This window comes from Ambystoma mexicanum, chromosome 2q, assembly GCF_040938575.1.
Source record: "Ambystoma mexicanum isolate Mex_15411 chromosome 2q, UKY_AmexF1_1, whole genome shotgun sequence".
Lineage (NCBI taxonomy): Eukaryota > Metazoa > Chordata > Amphibia > Caudata > Ambystomatidae > Ambystoma > Ambystoma mexicanum.
This window is the reverse complement of record NC_090924.1, coordinates 1,192,842,973-1,192,866,655: the sequence shown is the minus strand read 5'-3', so window position 1 is coordinate 1,192,866,655 and position 23,683 is coordinate 1,192,842,973. Positions and strand designations below refer to the sequence as shown.

Sequence of the window (23,683 nt, the reverse complement as noted above, 5' to 3'; positions counted from 1 at the left end):
TATGCTAGCACTGTGCAAAGTGTGCACCTCTGTGAACGTTATCCACAAAAGGCCTTTTAGTAAACATTGCACCAGGAAGGCCATATACTTTCAGGGTTACATTTTTTATTTTTATGTAGATGATCATCAGGGAAAGAAAAGTATTTCCTTTTGCAGTAGTGCCTTTTAAATATCTTTTGGATTGCATGAACTTCTCCATTTCTCCTGAACCACCACTAGCTCTTCTTATTTCAAAACCGCTCAGGAGTCGTATTTCAGTGTAAAACCATTGATGGGATGGGAGGATAGCTCAGGGGCAACGTTTTTGTCTTCAAATCAAGACAACACAGACAATAAAGATTCAAATCCCTGTCCCACGCTTAGAGACTGGTTTTCATGAGATAACTTATAAATGATGTTATATCTAATTCCATTATTGATGTAATCAGTAATATCCAATGCAATCAGTGTTGTCACCAGTGATGACATCAGTGACGTGATTTGTAATGTCATAATTGTTCTCATACAACATATAATTAGTGATGTCATCAGTGATGTGATCTGTGATGTCATCATTGTTGTCATAGTCTGCGCAACGGGGGGCGAAGCTCAGGTGGCTTTAGCTGAATTTCCAGGGTTTTGTTGCACAGGGTTTCGCGCCTCCATTTTTGGCAGTTTTCTTTCCCCCATTGGCAAAGGGGTGTAGTAGTAGGATGCATCGACATGGGTTGAAATATCCCACAATGCATATGCTAGCACTGTGCAAAGTGTGCACCTCTGTGAACGTTATCCACAAAAGGCCTTTTAGTAAACATTGCACCAGGAAGGCCATATACTTTCAGGGTTACATTTTTTCTTTTTATGTAGATGATCATCAGGGAAAGAAAAGTATTTCCTTTTGCATTAGTGCCTTTTAAATATCTTTTGGATTGCATGAACTTCTCCATTTCTCCTGAACCACCACTAGCTCTTCTTATTTCAAAACCGCTCAGGAGTCGTATTTCAGTGTAAAACCATTGATGGGATGGGAGGATAGCTCAGGGGCAACGTGTTTGTCTTCAAATCAAGACAACACAGACAATAAAGATTCAAATCCCTGTCCCACGCTTAGAGACTGGTTTTCATGAGATAACTTATAAATGATGTTATATCTAATTCCATTATTGATGTAATCAGTAATATCCAATGCAATCAGTGTTGTCACCAGTGATGACATCAGTGACGTGATTTGTAATGTCATAATTGTTCTCATACAACATATAATTAGTGATGTCATCAGTGATGTGATCTGTGATGTCATCATTGTTGTCATAGTCTGCGCAACGGGGGGCGAAGCTCAGGTGGCTTTAGCTGAATTTCCAGGGTTTTGTTGCATTAAGTCCTCACCTTAATGTCACTACAACTAAAGATTTTTCCTTGATTGTGTAGTATATTGAAATAGTAAAAATACAAAAAATTACACTAAGCAAAACACTGTATTATGTCTACAAATTAAAACAAAAGGCAATTTGACAAGGACTTTTATATAATACTTACATCTATGTGTACTGCTTATGCATAGTTATTAAAATGTTAAACTAACTGTCACTATATTTAAAAAATACATATTCACAACACAGCTGCCCAGATAGATGTAGATATATATATATTTTTGTGTAGCCGCGTCTGCCAAGTATATATACATGGCTGCATACTGAAAAGACTGAGGAAAGGGGATTAACCCACATGTACAAAATGAGCCAATAGCACATCAACATCCTTCAACGCAGCTATGCATTTTCGCGCATAACAAAGCAGCCAATCAAACCGCACGCTGCGGTTCCGCACTTACATGTCACTACTATACGTATCAACGTACCATTCAATCAGACGCATGCCATATGATGACACCAACGTATACAAGTCTGTGGCAATCTGTAGCTGCGAATAATCACCAGACCCACACAAAAATCACTTTACATTAATCAATGCTTTTTGTACTTGCCTGTGAAAAGGTTTCTGAGTAACTGCAAGCACTTTTGGCACTGTACTCTTTAAACTCTTCATACTTTTCACCCAATTTTCCTCTGCTCCTATTTTCCTTTGTCTTGTGATTTGTTTGGTTTGTCTATTTTTTTGTATAGTTTATTGTTTTTATTTAAAAACGTTTTCATTTTTTGCAGCATTGTCTTTTGTGTTGTCATTTTTATTCTTTTATATTTCCTCCCCGGTTGGACATACCAACATGTCTGACAACGGAAATAGGAGCAGTGAGTACATGTCTGACCACGAGAATAGGAGCAGTGATGATGATGTCATCATTTGGGCTCTGAACCCTTCACCACCAAGGAAGAGGCAAACTGGTATGGAAAAAAACTGCAGACAGTTGGCGCTGCTTTAATGTAAAGGAACACTGCTCGAGAAAAGAGGTGGGGGAGGTACTCTGCACCTTTTGCAACAAAACGCAATGCATTAGACCTTCCGATATCCCGTCTCAATGTCAAGGGACATCAGTAATGATAAACCATCTGGTGCAAGTCCATTGGGACGACGTCGATGATGATTATTGGAAAGCCCATGAACTCCACAAAAGAAAGATGCACGGGCCGGTTCCTTGCATAGCCGAAGATCAGCAGCACCTGTAAAACCTGCCTCAACCAGTGCATCACCAATGGCAACTGGAAATGCACCATCTACCTCAGCAGTGGTATCCACTACACTGACTCCAATTTTACTGACCCCCGATCTAAGCATGATGAAAGTCATGGTTAAAAGATGCTGCTAATGGATAGTCCAGGGAGATGCCACAATTGAGCAATGGCTGCAGATAATGAGCCAACATCAGGCTACCTGTCATGCTTAGTTTATTTGTTTAAGAGGCAATTCCCCCACCCCCATTTTTCTAATAGAATTATAAACAGAAATATGTGCTAAACATATATGTGCTGGATTTTATTTTAATTCCATTTGTTATATGTTTCATCCTAATGTATTTTCCTCCCCTATTCCACCCCCTCTTTCCATCCCACAAATGGTCCTTTTGTCTTACAAAAATAGATACAATTGAACACAGACTGCAAAAGTAAAGAGCGCAATCTATGGCAATGTATTTTATGCAGTTTCAGAACTCAAAATTGCCATTTCTTACCTGTAGCCGCAGTTAATAGAGGCGTTTATGCACAGGTAAAAGCACTCCAGCCGTTGTTCACCTTGGCCACATAAAAGCACTCCTGCTATTAATTGCCTAATACCACAGCCACGGCTAGACATTAAAATATATATATATATATATATTTGTTTGTGGACATATGCGTATTACACATATATATTTATCAACATACTTACCAAATACCTTAATAGATGTTTGACTCTTTCTTTCATATTTGATCTGTAAAAGAAAATGAAATATACTTCATATTAATGTTAAATGCCATTTACACCGGGCACTATCACCACCAAAGTGTTCATGTAGTGACACAAAATAAATACAAAATCAATCATTTATGTTTTTTTCTCATATGATACTAAAGAAATCCTAATTGTTTTTCAAGTGCAAAACCATGACCAAGTTCCATTCATTAATCATTCTGTAGAGGAAAAAAAACTTAGCATTGGAGAAAAACACCCCTGTTCTGCTATTTTAAATATTCAACAGTTAAGTTATTACAAACTAATTTTTGCATTAGCAAATTCGAAGAAAAGAAATTCCCTACAACATCCATGTTATGTTATGTTACTTGGCATTTATATAGTGCCTTATGTATCGTTGGTATGACCTCAAAGCGCTGTTAGGTTGAACGCCCTCTGGAACCACAGTTCAAGTCAGTAGAGAGAGAGAGTGTCGTATGGTCCGTGGGTGCACCGGATATGTGTGCAGCTGGTGTGGTTGTTACATGATAGCTACCTTAAAGCGGAAGGTGTGGTGCTGAGAAAATCAGTTGGAATGTGATCATACTGGAGGGTGGACACCCAAACTGAGATCTGGCTGCGTTAGGCCTGAGGAGACACATAAGCTAGTCAGTATGTGCTTCAGCTAGCTGAGGTGTACGTGGGGTCATGTTAGTATGAGAATAGCAAGGCTGAATGTGTCATAGCATGGCTGTGTTCTAGTTGAGTGATGGTGTATAGGGGAGAGTAAGCGTAGTAGTGTGATATGGTGATTGTCAGTAATGCACCTGAGACCAAGCACGAGAGCAGGACATCTGTTCCATCACTGCATCCGTTGCATCGGCTTCATCAGTTCCATCCACTTCATCTGTTCCATCCGCATCATCCGTTCCATCCGCTTCCTCCGTTCCATCTGCTTCATCCGTTCCATCCACCTCATCCACTCCATCTACTCCATTTGTTTCATCCACTCGGTCCATTCCATCCACTCATATCTATCCACTCATCTACTCCATCCACTCCATCTATCCATTTCATCTGTCCTTTTGTCTTTCGATCCATTTCATCCATTCCATCCACTTAATCTGTTCCATCCACTTTCTACGTTCCAACCACTTCAACAGTTCCATCCACTTCATCCGTTCCATCCACTTCAACCGTTCCCTCCACTTCAACTGTTCCATCCACTTCATCCATTCCATCCACTTCATCCGTTTCATCCACCTAATTTGTTCCATCCACTTCAACCATTCCCTCCACTTCAACCATTCCATCCACTTCATCCGTTCCATCCACTTCATCCATTCCATCCACTTCATTTGTTCCATCCACTTCAACCGTTCCATCCACTTCGACCGTTCTATGCACTTCATCTGTTTCATCCACTTTGTCCGTTCCAACTACTTCTTCCATTCCATCCACTCCATCCTTTCCATCCACTCGTTCCATCCACTTCATCTGATCCATCCACTTCATCCATTGCATCTAGTTCATTCGTTCCAACTACTTCATCCGTTCCATGCACTTCATCTGTTTCATCCACTTCGTCCGTTCCAACTACCTCTTCCGTTCCATCCACTCCATCCTTTCCATCCCCTCCATCCTTTCCATCCACTCCATCCTTTCCATCCACTCCATCCTTTCCATGCACTCCAAACGTTCTATCTATTCATCGGTTCCATCCATTCCATCCGATCTATGCATTCCATCCCTTCCATGCATTTCAGTGTTCAATCCATTCTATCCAGTTCAACCATTCCATTCTTTCCATCCGTTTCGTCCTTTCCATTCATTTTCCGTCTTTTCCATCTACTTCATTAGTTCCATCCGCTTCACCCGTTCAGCGCATTTCGTCTGTTCCGTACAGTTTGTATGTTCTGTCCACTTCATCCCCACAGCACTTGGTCACTGTGATAATCTCTCTGGGCTTTCCTCTGTTGGTCTCTTGTTGATGCTGGATATGGCCACCTCTGGTCTTAATAGCTCCTCTAATCAATGTTTTGTCTAAGTTAGGAGGTACAGATGAAGTCAGAGCCTCTCTCTTTGACTTCCTGACTCTCGGACAGAGAGGACTCATATTTGTTTTCCCAGATCACACAGGTGAAATTGAGAGGGCATTGTTACTTTCCCCTCGTAGGGTTCTGGTTTTGTCCTTCTCAACCTCTCTACTTTCTTTCCTCTGGTTGTGATCCTCCCAGACACTTGCCACTGGATTGTCCCTTGTAAAGTGATGGGTTTAACCCCTTCTGGCTGTGCCTAAACCGTACTCCCTGCCTGGAGCTCAGTCTGCTATCTTGTTCCTTCCTTTTCTTGATGTTTACCAAACTGATATGCCCTTGTATATCCACCAGATCCCAAACCTCCTCCTGAAATCTTTCACCTACCACCCTCGAATTACTTCAACCAATCACCTCCTAGTGATGTCTACCAACCACCTCCTGATGCCTTTCTTCTACAACCTCCCGGTGACTTTCACCTACAACCTCCCAGTGACTTCCACCAACCACTTTCTGATGACTTCTGCCAACCACATCCAGATGACCTCTACCAACCACCTTCTGATGACTTCTACGTGCCATATTCTGATGACTTCTGCCATCCATCTCATGATGACTTTCAACTATCAAATCTTGATGAGTTGTACCCATCTCCTATGATGACTCACCTCTCTTGGCACCACCTTGCCCCATTCTTTCCTTTCTATTTCAAACCTCCTTACAGAATCACAAACTCACACCAAACTCTTGGTGCACCCTGCTTTTCCAAATACCCAAATCTTTGATTTGCTGTGACATCCCTTTTATACGCCGTCGACTGTTCCCCTCTGCCAGTCTGTGTCAAAGGGCTTGCACCTTTGCATCCTTAGTTAAACTCTGCTTTACTGACAAGCAGCTTTCCTCCCACATGTGTAGATCTGCATGGGGCAGTGGTCGAAGTGAGTGGAGCGGTCGGGAGCGGTGCTCCTCTACTTTTTTTTATTAAGTTTTAGCGTTCCTATACTTCTATTTTAAAAAGAAACCGTTCTGGAATGGTTTCATTTTAAAAATAAAAGTGTAGGAAGAGGTTGGAACGTGCACTTTCAGTGCACTGCACAGGACGTTTCCTTAAAGAGCAGGCACATGTGTTTTTGGGGTTTCTATTGTGCATGGGAGGGGGCGCGGCGATGGGGTCTGTGGGCAGCGGTGCAGGCCAGTAGGGATCATAGTTCCACTACTTCCTTTCCCACACTTCGACCACTGGCATGGGGCCTAGACCATGGCTTTCAAAACCATGTCCAACATCTTGGATTATTTGCTTGTGTCAGTATGGACATGCATACTGCCATTCACATACCACTATTAATTTGGTCTGCTGCTGGACCAGTGTTCCAGGGAGGCTGGCCCCTGTATTTAACAGAGCCTGCGTTGGGCAGGGTGTGCATTTAGCTGCTTGAGGTTATGCAATATCTTTATTCATCATGTAGCATAAGATGTGGGATAAGTGAGGGTGAAGGTAAGTAGCAGTTCCTCCCATACCATCTCTGGCTCATTGACCAGTAGCTTATGGAGGTCTCTGGCTCCCTTAGTCACACCACTAGATGTGTCCAGAGTAAGCTTGGGGTCTTTGATACATATCCCCCACTTTGTACAACCCCCTTTTTAGACATATTAGATTAGTGAGGTAGACTTTCCAGGGACGTTTGTGGTGTTTCTGGAAGTGAAAATCCCAAGACCACTCTGCAATCTGTTGAGCATATCTTAGTTAGCCAATTAAGTCCATATCTAGCTCACCAGTGTCTGTGGAACCTTGATCACCCCATTAGATGTTCCCAGGGTAGTGCAAAGGGCTTTGCCGAAGAAGTCAAAATTCGCCATCTGTGGCAGTAATAGTCTCCAATTTGTGGTAATTATTCTGTTGAAGGAAAAGAAGGCTGCCATGGGAGAATAGCAACATATCAGCTACCGGAGGTGATGCTGGACCAGATATAAAGGTGACCTGATGCTGGTGCATGTGTCCAGTAGCTGATGTTGCACTTCTAGTATCCATATGGTGCTAACCATGGCAAAGGGGAGCAGTTCGGGTAATTTGGACTAATGCTGTTTTGATTTAATGTACCTTTTGTAATAGTAGCCCCTTACCTCTTCCTAATACCATCCTTCGGTCATCTTGTTTTTCCGCGTTCGGGAACAGAACATGTTTGAGGCTTTTAAATATAGCTTATCCCACCAGGTCAAACGATTGCTTGTTCTGGTTCTACCTAGTTTTGGAAAAGGCTGGAATCCACAGATCTCAGTAGTGATTTGATGTCAGAGCGCAAATTTGGACAGAATGTGGAAACAGTGCTTCACGGGGTCCTCGTAAGTTTTATATTGATTCTCATCGCTTCATGGCCCTTGCAAAGATTGACCAAAGTTTCAATGCAGATTCCACTATCTTTAAGGAGTCTTGGATGTTGTGCCATGATTGGATATTTATAATAAATCCCACACATCCAAGCCACATAATCGCCAGACCTGGTCTTCTTTGCCCTTGCACCATGTCTCAAGGAAACCTGAGTAGAAAAGATCATTTGTATTTACACCCACATTCTTTATACAAACGAAATCAAGTTTGTCAGTGAAAATACTTGACGATGTGTAATGCGCGGGGGCCACCCAGTAAAAGTGAGCCAGGCAACTGATACTCTTCCCTATCTGTTGTTTGCTTATAAATGCCTGGGCACCTGCATTATGTTGTCACTGCCAATATCACTTGGGTGCCCACAACTACCTGGGCAAGGTTGTTTGCATAGGAAAACACAGCATGCTCTTGTCCACCCCACTCTGGTGAGATTGCAGTATTTCAGGAGATACAACAAACATAAATGCATCCCTTGTAAGCAAGGGAAGGCCGCGTTCGGAGCAATCCATATGATTTAATGCTTGCAGGAAAATATCAGGCAAGCGTACAACTCTATTCCAAGACTGAGATGGAAAGCCACGTCTCTGTTCTGTAAGCATTAAGCCTTGCTTTTAGGTCTCTATTTCCACAGTGTCTACTGCAAAATGATCCCCAATGTTTTAGTCTTAGAAACAAGTGCAGACTCAGCTGTCGGAAAGCTTTATAGTCCAAGTTTACGAAGTTTATGCTTCTTGCCCAGAGGAAGGTACACTGCACCATTTACATTTTTGAGCATGGTGGTAGTGCTGTGTTTTCAGTAAGATTTGCATGTGAAGTACAGGGAGTGTGCGGTGAGTGTGCTGTGTGGTTATTATGTTTGGAGCCCTCCCCAACCCTCTTGTAGTACACTTATCATTTTCCCTGCTTTGATGTACTAATCATTTTCTAAAATAGTACGCTTTGATGAACATTGCTGATGTCGAGTGTTGAATAAAGGCTGTGTCGCATGTAACACATTGATATATTTGTGTGGGAAATGGTGTGTCAAGACAGGGCACCATGTGTTAGTCACCCAGTCCTAATAGGAATTTGGTTATGGAAGTGATGCTAGTGCTCGCAGGAGAAAGCGTCTTCATGAGTTTAATACGAGTCTTTCTGAGGCTAATGAGAGAGAAGCAACAATCGAGAATTCTGCTAAACAGGGAGATTTGGCCCATTACTGCCATGGCAGTGAGAGGTCGAATAGCTGCTGACCTCTTCTAATGTAGGCATTTTTATGATTTTGGCTTGTGGTTGGACTCACTGGATGAAGCTGCGACATTGGTGCATCCTGTTTTGGTGGACATTCAGTTTCAAACATATCTACCATTAAATGTGGAGTCCCGGCATGCCCTGTTATGGTGGACAACCTGTGTCAAACCGTCCCTCCATTGAGTATTGAGGTGGCAAATAAGAACCATCAAATTCTTTATCATGAACATGACTCTGTTGGGCCTGAAGATAAAAGCAGTCAGATTGAACAAATTGAATTAAATATTGTTGCAACATTATTCCAACCTGAATACGCACACTGCACCTGGAGTTGTGGTTGGGCAAGCTCTTGTTGGGCAGGCGACAGCTAATGCTGCTTTAGGACTGGCCACATTATGTATTGATGCTTGTGTTTAAACTAAGCCTAATTCTAGCCTGTTTAGAACTGCACGTCTCAGTAAGTCTCAGAGGCCATTTATTGCAGCCAATTCTTTGAGAGAGCTGGCCTGGGATCCAAGGAATCAAATTATTACCAATGTTACATCATCTATGAGGCCTGAACATTTATATACCCTTAGGAACAAGATTTTGGCTTGGTTGAAACAAAGATCAGGACCAGGAATTGTTAGAAGCTTGGATTTTAATGTCCTGCGTAGAATTAAGTTGGACGAATGGTGTACACAAGCTACCAGGGATTGTATAATTATTGGTTGTGGCCTTAGTAAACGTCCATCCTTTCTGGCAAATTGGCATTTCTCTAACATGTCATCTGATCTTAAACTGATAATTGACCGTGGATAATTATTTTCGTGGTATGATACTGTTTAACTGTTTTTGTTGTTCTGTTTGTCTTGTTTAAGCACTTTCATGCCTCAGGGCTTTTGTTTTGCGCTATGAAAATTAAATAAAGAAAGAACAATATGTTATCCACTGAAAATGAAGTAGATTGTTACGGTGGGTGGATGAGAATTGTCAGCTGCATAGATCTATATGTACTTCACAGATCATAATTGCCAATCCCAGTTCAGTACTCTTTTGCGATAAGTACCTGCAGCAACGTAGAGCTCATAGTTCAAATGTCTAAGATAATTTAGTTGTTTCAGCCACAAATTACATCGGCCAGATTTCAACATGTGTGGCAGAGTCTCCTATGTGGAGTAAGGGAGAGCGTTTGGGGTAAATACCGGGGAATTGGCAAACCACCTGCTATGTGTTCTAACCCCAGAGCTGTTATAGGGAGGCACTCCTCAGGTGCCACCCATCCTCCACTCCAGGAAGCTGCAGTGATCCCATACGTGACGCCTTCAGGGAAGTCCTGCCATTGTATCCCACCCTGAGATCTACTATATAGGAGGTAGAGCAGGGGAAACATAACATTTACATGTGAGGAAGTATTGATGATGGACAGAACACATGCAGGAAACATGCAACTCTACTCATGCTCAGTCTATGAGCCTGCTGATGGATCAAGAGAATTATTTGCCCAGCACCACAGAGGTGGTGAAGGCTGATTCAAAGTTGGAGGCTGGCATTATTTAGCCCTCGGCATGTGGCAATCCAATCAATCAAATCACTAGAGAGCACAGGCTACAGGCAGCACCTGAACCCAAGAAGAAAGCGAGGAGGACTCAAGGGAATTGGGGGTTGGAGAGGGCAATGAAACGTTAGCCAATTCCGTTACAAATAGTTGTGCATAAAAAGGAAAAGATAAACTTTGCCATTATAGAGATGCTTACATGTAGTAAACTAATGTAAATGTTCACAAATAAACGCCATTAGTGATGGAGGTAGCATATTATTCCAGATTGCTGATATGTTAACAGAGAGCAGCAGGAAGAGTGAAAAGCAGGTGGCTACTACAGCAAGCCCAGTCCCTGAGGGAGAGCCGATATCAAGGAGAATGTGGTCCAAGGATACTGCTGGGATTCATCAACCAAAATCAGAAAAAAGCCGGGAAATAACTTTTTGATTAGCCTATTGCACGCTATAGTCCAGATCCGAGTCACAGGAGAGACTGTGCGAGAGAGAGTGTGAACGAGAGAGCGAGACGGTGGGAGAGTTAGAGAAATTAAGAAATATAAGAAAAAGAAACAAACTTGTTGTGGCTCAAGCCCAGGTGATTGAGTGTGGCTGATGAGTTGCAATGACTTCAATCTAAATATTACGCTGGCTGGGGGGCAGAAATGCATGTTGAAAACATCACCTAGAGCAAGGGTAGTGTGATCAGAAATCTTACACCGGTAGACGTGTGCTTTATGGTCTGCTATGGATCCCAGCTGGATGACTCATCTGCACGAGCAATTGCGTTGTAAATAGATTGATACTGGGAGTGAACTGATGCACACTTGTATCATTTGATAGCAATGAGCAATTCTTGGTTAGTATTATTCAGTCTTAGAATAGACTCTTGCACCAAGTGCATGCACTCCTTCGTCCTAACATTGTTACTTTAACACCTCCCTTTTGTGTTTAACAAGTTTTCCCTTTACATACAATATGCTTTCTACCATCCCTCCGTACAGTGGAAAATTACAGGTGTTCAGTTGGACTGATGATTTTGTGAAGATAGGGTTGTGGTTTCCTCGCATTCCTTTCTCGAGTCTTGTACCTCTCGCGAGATGTACGGGTGAGACCAGCAGTGCAAATCACTTAATCAGTTCACCCTTTCATTTCTCTTCGGCCAGATACAATCCGAAATGTTGAGAAATATAATGCAGTAAAAATGTGAAGCTCAGGTTGAATAATGCACTCTTGAAACAGATCGTGGTTGTCATGTGAAGAAATAGTACAGTCCCTGCTGCTGAGATGTGTGTAAAACTCATCCGCCCTGGTTAAAATGAATCTAGGCATGCACAACACAGTATTCATTTTATTTCTAATTCCAGTGATTAAACTAATATCCAGAAGAATTAACAGATATTACTGAAAGCGCCAATTTATAATTCAGTTCTACAATCATTATTTAAACCCGTGAATTGCAGGTAGCACATCGATCTATGCCCTAGAGCTTAACCTACAGAGCTTTGTATAGCTTTCCCTTTGCCTTAAAAATGTAATTTGTGTTTAGTTTACTCAGAGTATTTGCCAGGAAAGGTGCTTTTAATTAAAATTATTTTATTAAGGCTGAAAGGTCATAATATTTCATGTGAACATCTCTTCCATAGATGAACTACTCAGACCTTTCCAACTCTTGCTTTTCTGATATTCCAAGAGATGCCAGCTGACACCTACATTTTCCCCCAACTTCTGAAAACTCTTAAAGATCTCAGAACTCGTAGCACATGAAAACTGGGCAACTTTTGAGTGTTCCATGATCATTTTTCCAGGACCGCTTACAAACCGGTCATATGCATCGGTGAGTTAGGCTCCCTGCACTAACATCTACGTGTAATCTGTGCACAGTCTGCAGGTCAGAAGTTCCAACCCCTCTATCATATCTTCATTCTGATGTCAACACGAACTCATAACTACACAGGGATTTTAATGTTGTATGAATGATTCTCTTTCTAGGCCAAGTACAAAGAAGCCAAGAAAAATCTTTCGAATTCTCTGTACAAGCAGATGCCAACCACGAATGACACAGCTTTTGCAAAGGAGGTTTCACAATTTCAAAGTGAGGTAAGGATACAAAAACAACCTTTGACATAACCTGGAAAAAGGTACAAAACTTACAAACCAGTCCAAGCAGTGCTTGACATTATGTTTCATGTTTGATTTTAATGCACATCTGTTCTGATTTGTATTTCTTATTAGTAAGTACTTGTTCTCCCTTTCATAATAGCTATTTTCGAATGGGCCAACCAGCTACTCCAGATGTCTCTGTTGCAATGGCATTTGAAAATTAAATCACGATTGCCCCAAGACTTAGTGAGCAACAAACAGGCTAACCGGTACCTCAAAACATTGGGCTGCAAAAGTTTACATAGAATGATGCTGCTATGATTATTTTAAAGATTGTCATTAATATTTTATTATATTTGTTTTATTTTTATGTACTTGTATAGTTTCGTTTACCAAAAAAAGTAAAGTGAATGAATGATTGTAAGAGTGCTTCATGGTGAAACCGTGGTTATTGTGATCTCCAAGATGGTAGTGCAGCTGTGTAAGTGGGGGAGAGTTGCCAACTGTTGAATTTAAGATTTTCTGCTTGGTACATAGATATTTTTTCCAATTTTGTGATGGCTCAAACATAGCAGGTTCAGTGGCTTCATAATGCAGAAAGTGTCTTTCCTGGGGCCATTTAATTAAGAGGGGACAAGTGTCTTGTAAAACTCAAAGGACACCAAGCAGCCAGTCAGCAGATGGATGAAAGAGCAAGGGTAGGTTAGCAGGGGAGAGGAAGTGAGATAGAGGAGGAGGAAAGGAAATTCTTCTGGAGCTTTCAGAACTGAATGAGATCCGGCTCAAGGTGGAGAGAGTTAGGGAGGCCATTCCAGAGGGAGGCACCTGCAGAGGAGCGAGATCTACCCCCATGCTTGGAGAAATTACTGACCTGCAGAGAATTAGGGGCAGACAATCTGAGGGCTCTAGGAGGAAGTTGTCTAGGAAGAGATAGTTGAATATAGTGATGGCCATGGTCCCAGAAAGCCTTGTGGATGATGCAGAGGTTCTTGAACTTGATTCTTGTAGCCACAGGTAGCCAGTGGCGGGATTTCTGGGCCAGAGATATGCAGTCCTGGGCTTGAAGCCAAGGATAAGTCCCACGGTTCTGTTCTGGATGGGTTCAAATGGGTGTTGAGTTAGCAGATTGAGAAAGTGGCTGTTGCAGTAGTCCAGCCTAGAGAGAACCAGAGCTCTGGAGACAGTAAGCTTCTGGGGGAAGGTGAGAAAAGGGCCATTTTCAGCTGCACCTCTGAGGAGGTGCAGCAGAAAATGTCCCTCTTGGCAAGATCAGTGATGTGGGGAGAGAAGGATAGAGTGGAGTCGAAGATGACCCCAAAGTTGTTTGCCTCTCAGGAGGGTGAGGGGAGAGGTCCCAGGGAGGGTGGACAGAGTGATGGAGGATGGGTCCCAATGAGAAGGATCACAGTCTAACTGGCATTAAGGCAGAGATTATTAGAGGTGCAGCATGCCTGAATAGCATATAGACAGTCAGGGATGAGCAAGGAGGAGGAGGAAGCTGAGGGTAGCCTGAAAAGAGAGCTGTGTGTCTTCCGCATAACACTGAAAGTTAGAGAAAAAAGTAGAGATCGGGCGGCCCAAAGGGGCCAGTTAGACATTTATGAGCCAGGGTTAGAGAATAGAGCCCCAGAAAAAAAACACATGTGGAGTGGGAGGTGGTGAAGAGGAAGGACCCAAGCTGAACCTTGGAGGGTTGGTCCAAGAGGAAGGAGGTCAGCCCCGCCAGGGCCTGATCCATGATGACCATAGTCTTGCGGAGACGATACATCTGGATAGCATGGTTGACTATGTGAAATACAGAGGATAGGTCAAGGAGAATAAGGACAGAGGGAGAGCTGCATTCAATGTTAGAGAGCAGGTCTTCACGGGTGTACAGCAGAGCTGCTTATATGACTCTGGCTGCTCTAAAGCCAGATTGATGGTCATAGAGACAACCAACGGATTCAGTGTGGATGGTTAGCTGGGGGATAGCCAACTTCTCCAGGAGTTTGCCCCGGAAAGAGGTGATAGAGATCGAGAGATAGTTTGCCGGAATTAAAAGGTCGGCAGAAGGCTTTTTTAGTAGAGAGTGCACAAGGGAGTGCTTGAAAAGAGAAGGGAAGGAACCACTGGCAAAGGAGTGATTAAAGAAATTGGCCCTGGCTGGAGTGAGAGACACAATGTTGTCCTTAATGGTTCTGGAGGAGCAGGGGGTCATTTGTATGGATGAGACTTTCATAGACCAAAACTGTCTAGATATATCATCGGGTGTTACAGGAGAGAGGGAGGAGAGAAGGAGGGGAGAGGGAGTAGCCAAGGAGGGCATGTGAAAGGTAGAGGGTGAGATTGGAGAAGAGAGGGGAGTGTGGACAGGGTGTCCTGGGTTTTTAGGGATCAAATGAGAAGCCAGAGCCATGTAGAGGGCCTGGGTGGGCGTTGAATAGTTAGTTACTGCAGTAGGATTGGCAAGCTCCTTGCAGGTTTTGAAACGTTTGGCAGTGGTAGAGGCTGCAGAGATGCAGGCTTGAAAATGAACCCTCTTCTTAGAGAAGATGGAGAGTCTGTACTGCCTTTGGAGCAGGCGGCAGGCCAGTTTGTCAGAGGGTGCGCCCGATGCCCCCCACATCCGCTCAGCTACTCTGCACTTGCAGAAAGGTGAAGGTTGGAAAGAGCTGCGTTGCAGTGGGAGTAAGCCACAGGAGTAGGTGGGGCAGAGAATGTGGAAGCAAAGGCAGCCACTAACAATCGCTTCATAGGTCTAATGACCGCAAAGGAAGGTGGCAGTGCTTGGTGGGGCTTTGCCAAGGAGATAAAGAAGTAAGTGGTTAGTCCAGGAGAGAGGAGTAGCAAGAGGATTCGAGAGCGGGATGTCTGAAGAGATGAGAACATACAAGGTGTGTCCTGCTGAGAGTGTCAGACCAGAGGGTAGAGTCACATAGGTAACAGAAAAGCCTAAACAAGGGGTCTGGGGAGTTCAGGTGGATGTTGAGATCCCCCAGGAGGAGAAGCTGAGAGGAAGAAGAGGAAAGGAGAGAGGAGGTGAGTTCAGTCCATTCAGAGAGGAAGAGGGTGACCTAGATAGGTGGCCTGTAGATGGTGGCCAAGGTCAGAGAGAGGCCAGATGAGATAAAGAGCCTTGAGACCAGGCATTCAAAAGAGATATAGGTCTGAGTGGGGATGATGGAAGCAAGAATCCACTCAAGAAATATCAGGGCCACTTCACTTCCTGGCCTGCTGAGCCTGGGCTCGGTTAGGATCTTGTAGCCCTCAGGGAGGAGTGCGTCAAAGCTTGTTACAGAGCTGGCCTAGAAACATGTCTTGTTTAGAGCGAGAACATCCAGGTTCAGCAGTTCAAGGAGGTGGCAGATGTCAGAGCAGTGTTTGACAGCAGAGCGAGAGTTGAGAGTAGCCATGTGGAGCAACGTGGAGCAAGTTGCCACTTTTAAAAGCCTTCTGGGGAGGGGTACAAAAGATCGGAGTACCCATCGGAAGTGGCAGAGGAGCCAGAAAGGTGGAAGCAGGAGGTGACAGAGGAGTCAGAGAGGTGGTAGATGGCTAGGAGGTCAGAGGACCATTAATGGGAGAAGAGGAAGCAGGAGAGAGAAGTGTGACTATTTATAGGGTCCATAGGTAGTGAGATGGAACGACAAAGAGGATGTGGGTGAGAGTCTGTCTGGGGGAGGCACTGCCATAGGTGTCAGCGATGGGAAGACCTGGATTGGAGACCGGGGTATCCTTCTTGAGCTTCTTACTTACAGACTTTGTGAGGAGTAGGATAGGAGATAGAGAAGCAGTTTTACAAGATGAGGGAAATTGAGAGCACCATAGAATGTGTGATAGAGGAAAGGGAAAGGGAAGGAGAGAAGAGGAGAAGAGAACGTAACACTGCCCAGAGCTACACCACACAAGGTGCACACGAGGGGCTGGGGGGGGGGGCAGAGGAATCAAAAGGCAGCATCAGAGCACAGACAGAGATGAGGAAACCAGGGCAGCAGACATGCAGTGAGTGGAACCAGCGGTGGGAGCCAACCAGGCTCAGCTCATCCTAGAGAGGAAAAAGGCCTAGAGGACACCAGTAGTAACCAACTGAGTGAGAGGGGACCTAGAGAAGAGGAGAAATACCTAGTGGACACAATAGTAAGGTGTGTGCAAGCACACACAGGAACACTCACCTAGAGGGAAAAAAATCAGAAAATGCAAGAGAAATGCACATAAACGGTGATATAGGCCAAAACATTCACCTAGAAGGAAAAAATGCAGACACATGCAAGATAAATGCTGAGAAACAGTTGCAGAAACACACAAAAAAGTGTGGCTACTGGGGTGGGGTTAGGGGGATCGTAGCTTAATGGGTGCATGGATGCAATGCCGAATAAGACATGTGTTGAAAATGAACTAAGGGCGAGGTAAGGCTGTTTATTGGGATGCAATAATGGCTGTGCACCCCACCCACACCTTTCTTAGCCTGCGGTATGGCTGCGCAGCATGCTCACACTCCGTGTTCTGACCCCTTAGTCGCCAAACACTTGAGTTGCACAACGCTGTGCCCTTGGGCTGCATGGGCTTTGCTGCAGAGGGCCCGATCCTCAGCTCCTAAAGGTTCAGAAGAACGGACGTAGCGCAATGTCCTTCACATCGATGGACAGCGTCTCTAGCAGTCCTACGTCACACAAGACTGTGAAGGCTTAGAGCTCAGAGAACATCTTTAATGCATGCTCATCACCTCTCAGAATCCAGACCTATGCCACTTCTGCATAGAAGGTATACATATAGGGAGTCACCACAAACTGATTCTCCTCAACATCCTAAAACCTGATTCAAGTGCAAAGGCAGCGATGTTGTTGGTCCCTTTAAATAGAGGACTGTGCCCAGCATTGTCACCTCAGGAGCCGTCGCTGCAGGTGTTAGGCAACTCAGGGGTGTGGCGCAGAGTGCGAGTATGCGATGCAGTCATCCACCATCAGCGACGGAAAAGGTAAGGATGTTTGGGTGGGCTGGGGGAACTGGAGCAGCCACTACTGCTCCAAACTAAACTACCTAGCCTTCACTTGTACTTTTTCCTTAAATCCTGTTGACATAACATACTCTGTCTTTTGCATAACCTTAGTCCCTCCCCCATAGCGGTTAGCCGTACTCTCTGTTTTCTGTCATTGTCTTGTTCCTCAACTTTCCTTGCTGTTGTTCTGTGAAATTGTGCCCCATTAGGCTCTCTCCCACTTCTATTTCTCTTTCAACTGTGCTTACTGTTGTTCTGTGAATCTGTGCCCTATTAGGTTCTCTACCACTTCTCGTGCCCTTAAACTGTGGTTACTGTTGCTCTGTGAATGTGTGCCCCATTAGAGTCTCTCCCACTTCTAGGTCCCCTTCAACTGTGGTTACTGTTGTACAGTTGTGTGCCACCCGTCTGATCCCCCTGTTGTGATCCCTAGTATGACTCCCCCCCTTTTTTGTTGTGCCTCCAGCATGTGCTGTGTGGGGCTGCGCGTCTCTCCTTCTATTTCACTCCCTCCTCCTCCTGTCTCCTCCTCACACCCTCTATGGTGCTTTCCATTTCTTCCATCTTCTCTGACTCCTACTCTATCTCCTATCCTATCCGTCTCACTAAGTCTGGAAGGAAGACGTTCAAGAGGGATATCCTGGTCTCCAACTCAGGCCTCCCTATCACATTACCTACATCAGTGCTTTCTCCAGACAGACCCACACCAAATTTCTCTTTGTCGTTCCATCACCAGACCTATGGACCCTTCATATGGTCTCACCTCTCTCTGCTATCTCTTCTTCTCCCATTAATGGTGGTACCCGGTGGAAGGCCAGCTTGTCCTCCTTCCACTCCTCCAAGATCATTAATTATGTCTATCTGAATGGCACTGTCTTGGTCCAGGGCCCTCAGCCCAATCTCCTGCTGTTTGATAGGCGTCTCCCATGTCTTATCAACTTACTTTCTTCTACTGCTACTTTTACTAGCAAATCTCTGGCTCCTCTGCCACCCCTTGATTCCACCTCTGCCCACTCTCTGGCCTCTCTTCCACTTCCGCTGGGTATACCTCATCCCTGTACCCCACCCTGGAAGTCTTTCAAATGTGGAAACCTGCTCCACGTCGCTCCTCTCAACTCTCGCTCTGCTGTCAAACACTCCTCTAACATCTGTCACTTCCTCTAAGACCTTGACCTGGATGTCCTTGCTGTCACCAAGACATGGTTCACAGCCAGCAATGTCACACAAGTATTGACACTCTCCTCTCCGAGCCCAGAACCAACTGACCCAGGGGTGGAGTAGCTCTGATCTTTCCTGAGTGGCTCCCTGCTTCTGTCATTCCTATGCAGGCCTACTCCTCCTTTGAATGCTTGGTCTGCAGGCTCTCTACCTCTCCTGGCCACTCTCTGACTGTGGCCACTATCTATAGACCACCTGGCCAGGTTGGCCACTTCCTCTAAGAGTGGGCTGACCTCTCCTCTCTCTCCTTGCCTCTACCTCTCTATTTCTCTGCTGAGACCTCAAATTCCACCTGGATGCTTCTAACCCCTCTTCCGGGCTTTTCCCCAACCTCTGTGACACACTCTCTCTCTCCATTCTGCCCACTGGTCTGAGACAATCTGCTAGATATACTTTGGATGTTCTCATCTCCTCTGACATCCTCCTCTCTAACCCTCTCACCACTCCTCTCTCTTGGACTGACCAACTCTCTGTCCCTTAGGCAAAGCCCACCCAGCACTTACCTGTGCGGTCATTCTGCCCAGGAAGTGTGTGTCAGTGGATGTCTTTGCCTCTACTTTCTCTGCTCCTCCTACTCCTTCGGCTGACTCACACTCTGACACAGCCCTCTCTAATCTGCATCTCTCTATCTCCAACACTCTGGACATCCTTGTCCCTGTCATGAGAATCCGGTTGTAGCCTACCACCAAGTACAACTCTTGGTATGACTCCAACCTTGCCGTCATAAAATGCAATTGCAGGTGGCTGAGAGGAAGTGGAGGTTTTCGGGTGCATCCTCTGACAAACTGGCCTGCCCCTTGCTCCATAGGCAATACAGACTTTCTGTCCTGTCCAAGAAGAGAGCCCACATTCAAGCCTGTGTTACTGCGGGCTCTAACAAAATGGCTGAAATCTTTAAAATCTGCAAAGAAGTGCCCAATTCTGCTGCAGTCTCCACCTCTCCTGTACGCTCCCAGGCGCTCTGCATGGCTCTGGCCATTCACGTCACCACTAAAACCTTTCCTCTTCTTTTGACATGGTCAACTACACCATCCTGATCAATGTACTCCATGAGAACCTGGGCAGTGGTTGACCTCCTTCCTCCTGGACCGTCCCTCTCAGGTCCAACTTGGTTTCTTTCTCTCTCTCCACCTGCGGCGTTCCCCACGGATCTATCCTCTCACCCTGGTTCTTCAATCCCCTATCCTCTCACCCTGGTTCTTCAATCTCTACTTGGCCCATTTGGCCCACCTGATCTCTTTCTTCTCCTCTAACTTTCAGTGTTATGCGGATGACACTCAGCTCTCTTTCAGGCTCCCCTCAGCCTCCTCTCCTCTCTCGCTCACTGTCTATCCCTGATTCAGGATTGGTGTGCCTCCAATGATCTCTGCTGTAATGCCAGTAATATGGAGATCATACTCATTGGGAGCCCTGCTCCCGCTTTCCCACTCTCATTCTGGCCGCACTCCTTGGACCCTCTTCCTTCGCCTTCCTGCAAAGCTAAATATCTTAGTGTCATCTTTGACTCCACTTTCCTCACATCTCGGACCTCCTCAAGAAGTCACACTATCTGCTACACCTCCTCAAAGGTACTCTTCCCTTTACTCACCTTTCCCCAGAAGCTCACTGTCTCCAGAGCACTGGTTCCCTCTAGGCTGGACTACTGCAACAACCTCTTTCTCAATCTTCCTTCTGCTACCTTCCGCCCTCTGCAACTAATCAAGAACATGACTGGCATACTTATCCTTGGCCTCAAGTCCAGCTACTGTATCTCTCCAACCCTGAGATCTCTCCACTTGCTCCCGGTGGTTGCAAGGATCAAGTTCAAGACCATTTGCATTGTCCACAAAGCTTTCCGGGGATGGGGCCCGGACTACATCCAACTTTGTATTCCTTCTCGAGCCCTTCGCTCAGGCAGAGAGTGGCGGGGTAGATCTCTCTCCTCTGCAGGTGCTCTCTCAGGAATGGTCTCCCCTCTCCTCTCAAGCTTGAGCCAGACCACCTGAAGTTCTGGAAGCAGCTGAAAGTATTCCTTCTGCTGACCTACCTGGCCTACCTGTCTGCCGCTCCGACTAGTTGCTTGGCCACCCTCAGAGTCTCACTTGGTACCAGGCTCTTTCATGATCAGTCACCCCTGCACTGCCTCTGGGCCTACTATGCACTTAGGGGCTGTAACCTCTACAGTCCCATGTCTCATTGCACTTAACCAGAGCCGTGTGCCCTGGCTGCACTTACTTAGAGCAATGCTTCCCTTTTTCCCTTTTCCCTCTCCCTTGCATTTCCCCTTAACCCCCTTCCACTTTCTCGTTGTCAGACTTGCACAATCTAAATGACACAAGGCCTAATAATATCATTTGTTTCATCCTCCCTCTGTCTTCCCTTCCTTTTCTTGTTGCGCATAGAAACACGTGTATAAGTGCATTATAAATGACATATCATATCAGGTGCATTTTACTTTTATGTAGGCATGTTCTCTATTTTGTGCCATGTGCTGCAAAATCACATGATAAACCTCATAACCAATGCATACATCCTCTTATACTAGAAACCAAACAATGACAACTATCACCTACTGTAGTAGCTCAGAGAATTTCCACAGCACAACACATGAGCTGTCACCATTTTTCAGTACTTTCATTTTTGGAAAGTCATATTTTGACATGTTGCCCATCTTCAAAATGATCACAGTCTGATTGGATCCTTAGACTTAGCAAAGTGTGACAGTTTTGGTGGCAGATCCACTCATTCAGGTGATCTCTAACCCAATATCCCTAAAATGTGATTCTTGATTCAGATAACTGAAGGGGTCTTGTTCTCATTCTTGCTATCAAGGCTACATTGACAAATGCTAAGTGTTAACTGCCTAAACAACATAACAATTTTTTCTTTGCACCTCCTACACCACTAATTTTGTTCAAATTAATAACGGAAGCAGTAGTATGAAAACCACTAATACAAGATGCCAATGAGGTGTATATAGTTATACATATACATGTACGGGATATTCTGTTTGAACTGTTTTCATTCATCTGCATATTTGCCTCGACTAATCACTGGAAGTATGTATTTTCTAACACAGTGGTTGCTGTTCTTTGTACTGAATTTCGTGGTGTTCAGTTTTACTTATTGTTCATACTACAAACTGGCCATTGGCCAAAAAGCTGCATTCAGTTAAATATTTAAGAAAAACCTATACGTAATGCATTTTTACTTATTTCTTTAGGCACTCTATAAACAAAAACATGATGCAGAAAAGGGGAAGTCAAGTTATTCTTGCATGCAAGAACCACCAGATGTCAGACATGCCATGCAAGTCAGTAAACACCAGAGTGATGTAAGATCACAATTCAATTATCATTTTTAAAATATATCTATTCATTATTGTTATGTTATTATTTTAGAGCATGCTCATACTCAAAAGCCTTTTAGGAGAGAGGTGAGTAATAACTTGTGTAGAAGAATCCAGGAAATGTCATAAATATAAACATGTTTCTGGTATCCATGATATTTTGGGCCAGGTGAAAGTGTACAAAGAGTTTTTGATTGAGTTAACTGATCAATTGCCAGCTTGTGCTTCAAACTAACCCTAGGGAGATATAAGCATGAGAAGGGGCTCCAGTTAATTTTATTGAATTTACTTCAGCCCCTTGCACACTTATTGGTCAATCCAATTGACAAGTTGTTGCAGAGATCGAAGTACGCTATTTTATCCATTAAAGCCACATTGATCTGTATTGATGAATGGAAACGTGTCACTATCTTTCCCAGAATCTTCAGATGATAAAAGCATATTTTTGTTGAGCCATTCCCATTGGCCAGAAATATGATGTCCATGTGTGTGTGTCCTCCTGCCCCTAGAACCTCTGTCTTATTGGAACGTTAGCCATTTGAGGCTCATCTATTTGCTGATTTCACTGAGGCAAGCACACCTTTTCCATTTCGTGTTAATTCCCTTGAGATGTTCATGTTTTTAGTGTTATTTGTCTCGGGAGGATGCTCAGGGGCAACGTGCTCGCCTTGGAAACAAGACGACACAGATCACCACAGGTTTGATCCTCGGGTCCACGATTAGAAACCTCTGAGTATTAAGCGTGTTATAAATAACCTATCATATCATATATTATATCGGTATGTGTGTATATACAAGTGCAAGTGCATGCCCTTATCAGAGTTGGGAGTCACCTTACACAAATCTGAAATAAAATTGGGTATCAATGATTTACCCTGAGGGAAACCAGAGTTTGAAGGTGATGTGTAAGATTTAAAGGGTTGAATTTGCTTATTCACAATATGGTCTCAAACCAAGGAGCTCTGCCAATCGGGTGCTCTTCATTGAATTCCAAGCTGATTTATTGAACTTAGCATCATTGTTGGTCAATTTCATACACGGCTGAGAGAACAAATAATATACGGGTTTAAAAACTGCTTGCGTTCATTTTGCTCTAAATGTGTATGCGATTGCAGCCAATGCTGACCCACAACGCCATCTTGGCTTGATTCCCTCTTAAAAGGGTCAATCCGGTTGTTCATTTGTAAACATTGTCTAGCATCTCATCAATATACTTTAATTGCAAGTCTAGCGGTGTTTCTTTAGGGGTGGTCAAACACTGTTTCAAATGTTAGGGAATTATACAGAATGAAATAAGTAATGAATCAGGAACTGTTGAGATGGTGGAATTGCTGATGAGAGATTTTAGAAGCCGTTATTATTATTATTTATTGCATTTGTTAAACGCCCGAACCCTTGGGTATCACGGCGTTGTAACAGCCATTTTACAGTAAAATTAACGGTATTACAATTAAATTCAATAAAGCACTGGTACAAACTTACATAGGTTAATGCATTACATAGTCACTTTTCACTTTTAGTTTATGGTACTTATCTTTTCTGGGGAGGCGCCTATACAGCCAACAGAGGGTGGATATATAAGGTGT

The 23,683-nt window shown here is 44.2% G+C and overlaps 1 protein-coding gene across 4 annotated transcripts in view; it reads left to right on the top strand.

The window, feature by feature from the left end:
* The window catches only part of NEBL (nebulette), a 1,132,595-nt gene that overhangs the window by 575,777 nt on the left and 533,135 nt on the right, over positions 1 to 23,683 (top strand). For 2 of the 4 annotated variants that reach the window (XM_069648590.1, XM_069648591.1), the window contains exons 4-5: positions 12,466 to 12,573; positions 21,972 to 22,082. The exons of the other annotated variants lie outside the window; for them this stretch is intronic. In XM_069648590.1, the coding sequence (XP_069504691.1) occupies positions 12,466 to 12,573; positions 21,972 to 22,082 (219 nt within the window). The remainder of the gene's footprint in view (positions 1 to 12,465; positions 12,574 to 21,971; positions 22,083 to 23,683) is intronic. 4 annotated transcript variants of the gene reach the window in all.